The sequence below is a fragment of the Anabrus simplex genome, chromosome 7 (assembly GCF_040414725.1).
Source record: "Anabrus simplex isolate iqAnaSimp1 chromosome 7, ASM4041472v1, whole genome shotgun sequence".
In the NCBI taxonomy this organism is placed as follows: domain Eukaryota; kingdom Metazoa; phylum Arthropoda; class Insecta; order Orthoptera; family Tettigoniidae; genus Anabrus; species Anabrus simplex.
The window spans coordinates 307,019,922-307,027,790 of record NC_090271.1 but is presented as its reverse complement, the minus strand read 5'-3'; the positions used below and the strand labels follow the sequence as shown (position 1 = coordinate 307,027,790).

The 7,869-nt window shown below is 38.0% G+C and overlaps 1 protein-coding gene across 1 annotated transcript; it reads left to right on the top strand.

Annotated features, from left to right (window-relative positions):
• Window positions 1-1,228: 1,228 nt before the first annotated feature.
• On the top strand, window positions 1,229-3,298 carry LOC136877139 (RING finger protein 37). Its single transcript, XM_067150951.2, has one exon. The coding sequence runs from the start codon at window positions 1,396-1,398 to the stop codon at window positions 2,929-2,931; it is 1,536 nt and encodes a 511-aa protein (XP_067007052.2). The 5' UTR covers window positions 1,229-1,395; the 3' UTR covers window positions 2,932-3,298.
• The last annotated feature ends 4,571 nt before the right edge of the window (window positions 3,299-7,869 follow it).

Below are 7,869 nucleotides of genomic sequence, written 5' to 3'. Positions count from 1 at the left end.
AAATGTATATACGGAAGTGGATAAATAAATTATGTCTAGAAAGAAAGTGGTATTAAGATATTAACTTCGAAGTTGCTAAAGCAATTCTGGATAAATGAATGAAGAATTATTTAAAAGGTTATTATTCAAAGACTGAAATTAGACACATAAACAAGATATGAAATGGGCTGCTGTGAAATGGCTTGATCTTTCATTTATGCGTTACTTTTTTAGCTTTAGCATTCCTGGCTGAGCTTTTACGGTTGGATTTGTCTTTTTCTCGTTTATAAACATTGTACGATCACATTAAGACACTTGTCAATAAAAATATCCGCACATTCCTTAAACACATGATGCAATAAATTAACATTTAAAAGCTGGACAATTTTCCTCTTAACATAAAGCCTACTAACAGAAAGAAAACTATAAAATTCCGGCTTTAATCGGAGAAGATCGATTAAAGAAAGAAAAGTATGAAAATGTTGTCGATAGTGATGCTTTGAGTAATATTTACGTACAATTAGATTAAAAATGTAACATACCCTTGGCTGTATAGTCGAGGATTTTTAAAGTCGCTGGCCTGGAAATGATCTGAACAGATCTTATAATTTTTATATAAGCGTAACGTCCCTTCTTTCTTGTACACCTTATCCAAATCACTCCTGTGACATTTCAAAACCCACAGATCACACCTACAACAACACACCGGTATTGAAGGTTAACTGCTGCACTATACAATAAAATATGCGTAATACATTTTATGCCAGTTAAAATATGGGTCGAGCAGGTCAGATGATTATGAAGTACTGTAAAAATCTCTGTCACTGGAAGAATATATATGCAAACACAATATTACTTACATGTTCTTATCACGAGGGAACCTGAAGAACGACCGCGCATTTTTCTCTACTTCGTAGTTACTGCAGCCAAACACAGCACATACCTTTCCCCTCATGTTGAGAGGAGATATCAAGAAATGACACACGCTACTATTTAATTATGTCAGCTCTCTGAAAATGCACAAATAACACCAAAAACTTCACACAAAAATGCACGTGCTCTTATGAGCGAATCAGTACTGTTCAGGTCTATACGCTAGAGTGAGCTTCAATAGCTGTCCCTCGATATCTCGCTCAGTGTCGCGTATTGTCTCTACTGTATTTGGTTCGTCCTGCCTGTAGCAAAAATATATTTCCTTCGTTGGCCATACTGGATAAACGTCAAACTCAATCTCTAGTTATTCATGGGGTCCTTCTTGTTTTTCACGAACATGCGTATTTCTTTGGAATTGGTCATTGGGCCAAGGTTTTGTTGAATGCATTCGAAATACCAATCCTGTTTTGAAAGTGATGATTGTATTTTATATGCATGTATCTGTAGGACATTCGGAATATTCGTGCTGTAGTACGAAGTGTGATGGAGTTGTTCAATTTTTGTCATCCTTCATTAAAGCCAGTTGTTAAGTGCAGTACAATTTGCAACGAAGGTTATGAAGTAGAAAATTTGATTTCCGAGGACTTGTATCTACGGAGGCAAGGTTTTATGACGTATCATTCTATAAAACCCCCTGTAGACATCACATTCGAATTCATATGCCACGTACATATTAGCCATATAATTATTTGGCCCCAGGTTGGCTGCCAGAAGTCGAGTGGTTTTGAAATCTTATGTCGGAATCAAACTGACATGTCTGGACCCACTACTGCGAGAAGAAACACAAGTTCGGTACATCGTTCATATTTCAGTGATGATATTGTTAAGATTGGCTCTGGCTGTGTAAATAATAAACCTGGAATTTTTTTCTGTAACCCTAGAATGAATAGCAATGCATTTCCTCCAAAATTTCAGCTGAATTTTCTTTCGAATAAACAAAATCTTGTTCAACATACGAAAACATTAATAATAAGAATTTTCAAAACTGAACAGTCTACAGTTCCTGCAATTAAGGCTGTTGAAATCTGGGGCAAACCCAGCAAGTATACCTCCAAAGTAGTAAGAGCACAAATCATAGAGTTGTGGAATTCCTGTAACACGAAGACGTTTCCCAAAATATCTAAGGAAGAAGTATCATCTTGTACATCGGCTGTATCAAGTGTTGATGCTGTTGATGAAGAGGATGACTTTCAAATTCCAGAAGACTTTATTGACAGTATTACCTGTGAATTAATGGCAAGGCCTGTCGTCTTACCATCAGGAAAAGTCGTTGATGAAAGCACTTTAGAGAAGCATAGACTTGCTGAGGCATCCTGGGGTAGATTACCGAGTGATCCTTTCACTGGTCGCCTCTTCAGTAGTACTTACAAACCTATAGTGGATGTTGCATTGAAAGCCAGATTAGACAAGTTTTTGGTGGAAAATGCTGATCGAAAGGAGATTAAAACTATCCCCAGGACAGTTGGAAGAAGAACTGGTTCATTTATAACAAGTGCAAATATATCCAGTTTAGTGAACGTTAGGAGAGAAATAAGTGGTGATCTATCTTCTAATACAAGTAGTATTAATGGCAAAAGTGTGACATTTAATCAGCACATTGGACATTCTTCGTCTGTTGGTCCAAAAAGAAAATTGGAAAATGAATGTAGTAATACTAATAAATATCATAAAATAGAGTTAGGTATCAGTTCTTGCTCCAATCAAGAAGCACTTACGGCTCATACTAGTTCAAGGTCAGAGAGCACACATGAAAATAAACTTGATGACAGTTTGGAAATGGCTTTGAAAGCTACCCTTTCTGGTCTGCCAACATTTGTACAGTTTAACAGCAAGACTGACCATGAATTACCACCTGATTGTTGTGTCAAGTGTAAATCTTGTGAAAGGTTATATCAACTTCCCTGTAAACATTTGTTGTGTAGAGCATGTGTGGTACAAAAGACTACAGCAAAGGAACTTTTTTGTAATTCCTGTCAAGATAATTTCAGATCATGTGATCCTGTGAAATATCACTTGTGATAGATTCATTTTCAACTTCCTAATCTCCTGGAATTCTATTAGTATATAATTTTTTCCTTGTGAATGGTTTCTTCTTTTTTTCCCTCCCAGTAGTGTTTTTGAGATGATATTTTTTACTTTTACAGAATATACAAACTGTTCTGCAGCAAAGAATGCAGTTTATATTGCACCACAATACATCAAAGTAGAAAATCAAATCCATAAGTGAATATAAGGCTGATCTTGTAAAGCTGAAGCTCGTTTCAGTGCACTGTTATTATTATTATAACTTTGTCTATGTCATATGTTTCTGACTGGTTATAAACCACTCTTTTCTGTATCAAATAGTGTAAGTTTAAATTAATTGGCTGTAAAAAAAAAAAAAGAAATGTCGTATGGCTTTTAGTGCCGGGATATCCCAGGACAGGTTCAGCTCGCCACGTGCAGGTCTTTCTATTTGACTCCCGTAGGCGACCTACTCGTTGTGATGAGGATGAAATGATGATGATGACAACACATACACCCAGCCCCCGTGCCATTGGAATTAACCAATTAAGGTTAAAATCCCCGACCCAGCCGGGAATTGAACCCAGGACCCTCTGAACCTAAGGCCAGTACGCTGACCGTTCAGCCAATGAAGGAATACAGCAGTTATTCCTTGCTAAAATATAATGCAAACTTGCATGTTCATGTGCTAATCTTTATATTAATTGTAAATGTCCATGACCTGTGGAGAATTATTGTAACCGATAGGTTAGGATTTTATCCATCAAGTAGATCGAATTAATGAAAATTAGACTTACTATTCATGAAGCAAACATCCGTAAGTAGAATATTGATAAATAATACCTAAATATGAGCCATTAGATTATGACAGCTTACCTAAAGCGATGGAGGACAAACTTTTGCCCGTAGAACCACAACCACTCGGCAAGGCATCGATTCATGAAGAGGCCGGATGATGTCTTGGGTATCTGGTACCACAAGTGCAACAGTAGGTGCTCCAGTTGGCGTGCACTGCTGGGAGGTGGTGATGTAGCACAAACTCACTTCTCCAAGTTAAACCACAAATGTTCAATGGAGTTCATATTGGGACTATTTGGAGGTCACAGTGTTAAAGCAAATTCACTATTATGTACCTCAAACCAGTCCTTCACAATCTTGGCAATATGGCATGGTGCATTGTCGTGTTGGATGTGGCTGTCACCATCAGGGAACACTGTTGACATGAACAGATGGACTTGGTTCCCAATAATGTCCAGATACCGGATAGCCGTTAGGGATTGATATGCCAGAATATTGGGCCCCAGAGTATCCCAATGAAAACATCACCCAGATTATCACACCTTTTTCACCAGCCTCTTTCCACATGACCATGCAACCACGTACCCTAGCCTCTGATGGAAATCTGCATATGTGCATGTTGCCATTGATGCAATGAACCAGGAATCTGGATTCATTGGGTCAGTTGATCTTTTTACGATCATCCACAGTCCAGTGGCAATGATTTTGTACCCACCTCATACTACTTTCAGTGGAGGGCAGTCAGCATCACGGTGATTTTAGGTAGTCGACTCCGCAATCTCGTGTGCAGCAGTGTTCAGTAAACCACGTGCTGGGAAACATTAGCTTGTTTGTCACTGTTGTACTTGCTGGTGATTTCTCAAACTGTCGCCCTGTGGTCGCTCTGAACAATGTGCGAGAGCCTCCGCTGGCCTCTAGCATTAATGAGCCACTGTTAGCACACAGCCTGACAACGTGTCGCTGTTTGCCCATTGTTGCACCACTTTTGATACGTACTCACAATAGTGGCACAAGAGCAGCCCACAAACCTTGCCATTTCAGAGACAAATTGGAAAGCAAAAAACTAGAATGGTTCCACGTACTCAATGATACTGTTTCAGAGGTGCTGGTACCAAGGCATCATGCCATTACAATTTGCACTCTATGAGACATGGAGAGTTCAGATGTTTTCCCATTCTGTTGCTGGGGGACACTATCAATCAGTCAATCAATCAATACTGATCTGCATTTAGGGCAGTCGCCCAGGTGGCAGATTCACTACTAACAGCAAGCTTGTAGATGTGCCCTATTTATACACACCATGGTACCAGCATGTCAGGTGTTACTCTCCCCACTCCAGGTGTGCCAAATATTTGTGGATCAGGATGATCAAAATGCAATAGTTCATTAGTGTAATCCCTTTTGGGATAAGTAGTTCAAGTGGTTGGAAGAAGAATCCTTTCTAGAAGTAATCCTTGCAGAATTTTACTAAAGTACTTGCAGTGTAAATGGCATTATAGCAAAAGGAAATTGATACAGATCTTGCCTCGTTATTACTTGTACGATAGAGAAGTATTCATTACTAATGCCAGGTACTCACCGACCCATCCCTAGAAATATATTTACTTTTATAACAAACATACATACATCCATCTTCATTATAGACTGTTAGTTTTATAATCTAATCTAAAATTATGCAACATTATCCATATCTCCTGTGGCTACTATCATTGCCATTGACTGAAATTTGTCGAATATGGCATCACTCATAGAATTTACCCCATTTAATTACCAACTACTGTACAATAAAAACTCCAACGTCTTTTCTCGTAGATCAGTGGTCGTCAATGAAGCACACTCCTTTTAAGGGGTTTTATGGGGGGAAAAATTGTTACATAGTCAAAATGCCCTTTGCCTTGTTGTTTAGGCATTGTAGTTAGCAACATAGGAAGTAACTAAGCCTCTAGCAACAAAATAGAAATCTGCTGTGCAGTGGAGTAAGTACATACTAGCCTCCAGGTCCTTGAATAAATTTGTGCCATAATCCCTTATTTACTATGCATGCGCGCGCACACACACACATACAATATCTACGTTTTGAACAACTTGATGGAAAAGCATAAGAGGCTGAGCAGTAAACTCTTTACATTATTCTGACAAAATTTATAAATTAATCTTGCACCTTTTTGCTGTGGTAAAATTTTGGTCTCCTTTGATTCATGTTCATATCTCAACATGATAAGTCAAGTTTAACCTGTGTCTTTGTGGTGTCCTCTCGACAGCTGAGTCCGTTGGTCTCTTGTATAATCTCCCATCATTCATTTACTTTACAGTATCTACTACCTCCAGAGTGAGCATCACTCGTAGAATTCAACACAGTGAGCATTCATTAGTTGTCCTAAGTATACGTATCATTTGCCTTTGTTCAGCAGTTTGCGTGAATCCTAAGCGGATATAAATTGTAAAAACTGAGCAAGTTGGCTGTGCAGTTTGGGTCATGCAGCTGTGAGTTTGCATTTGGGGGATGGTGGGTTTGAACCTCACCATTGGGAGCTCTGAAAATGGTTTTCTGTTTTTTCCCCATTCTCACACCAGGCAAACGATTCTTGGTTAAGACTTTCATGAATTGTTTCATGATCTCAAGTTTTGTATGCACAGGAGGTAGTAATATATTTTTAGGATCGACTAGACTAGCATAAATGACATTTTGTCTCCTGGGGTTAAACATTTTCTCTTAATTAAGGCCATGGTCACTTCCTTCTCAATTCTATCCCTTTCCTATCCTTGGCCATACAATGTTGTTACACCCTGTATAATATCCAGTAAAATGAATGTAATCTATATATATAAAATAAGAGTTTTGTCTGTACATTGCTCAGAATTTGAAAATGGTATTTCTGTATCGGTCATGTCCATAGTAACAAGAAAATGCAATTTTTACTTTTCCGTAATGTCTGTCTGTATGTATGTATGTATGTATGTATGTACACGCATCACGAGAAAACGGTTGAAGAGAATTTAATGAAAATTGGTATGTGAAGTCGGGGGATGAGCCTCTACAATCTAGGCTATAAATCATTTTGCTCACGCTGAGTGAAATGGTAGTTTAGGGGAAGGCCTAAAATTGAATTCTCAACTATTTATGTTATTAGTGGTCTAATGAAAATCGGTATGTGAAGTCGGGGGATGAGCCTCTACAGTCTAGGCTATAAATCATTTTACTCACGCTGAGTAAAATGGTAGTTTAGGGGAAGGCCTAAAATTGAATTCTCAACTATTTATGTTATTAGTGGTCGTATTTAAAAGAAAATGGGTATGCAAAGTTGGGGAATAAGTTGCTACAATCTAGGCTATCAATAATTGTATTCACGCTGAGAAAAATGGTGGTTTAGGGGAAGGCCTAAAATTTAATTCTCAAATATTGTTGTTATTAGTAGTCCTATCTTGATGAAAATCGGTATGCAAAGTCAGGAAATAAGTCGCTATAGTCTAGACTGTAAATTATTTTATTCACGCTGAGTAAAATGGTAGTTTAGGGGAAGGCCTAAAATGTTATTCTCAAATATTTCTTATTAGAGGTGTAATCAATGAATGCTACATAACTAAGGTTATATAGTATTAAATTTCCTATTATTCCTGTCTTATACATTGTTACCGTACTGGCTATGATCACAAAGATATTCATGAATTTGGATTTTTATTACTAAGTCCATATCAGCGCCGAGTAACGAGAAAATACGTAAACAGTATTTAATGAAAATCGGTATGTAAAGTCGGAGAATAAGAAACTACATTTTATGGTATAAAATATTTTACAAATCACAGTCGAAAGAAAACTAAATGTGAAGGCCTACAATATAGAAAGCTCATAACATTGATCAACAATAACATTACATTGACCATTGTTTGTCGTAATGTGCTTTGTGTCTTCTGTTGCCCCTCATCTCCGGTAGATAGGATTACTGCTGCGTACAGAGTAATTTTTATTTGATTTACGTTGCACCGACATAGATAGGTTTTATGGCAACGATGGGATAGGAAAGGGCTAAGAGTGCCTTAGGCCTTAATTAAGGTACAGGCCCAGCATTTGACTGGTGTGAAAGTGGGAAACCACGGAATACCATCTTCAGCGCTGCCGACAATGGGGTTCGAATCCACTATCTCTCGGATGCAAGC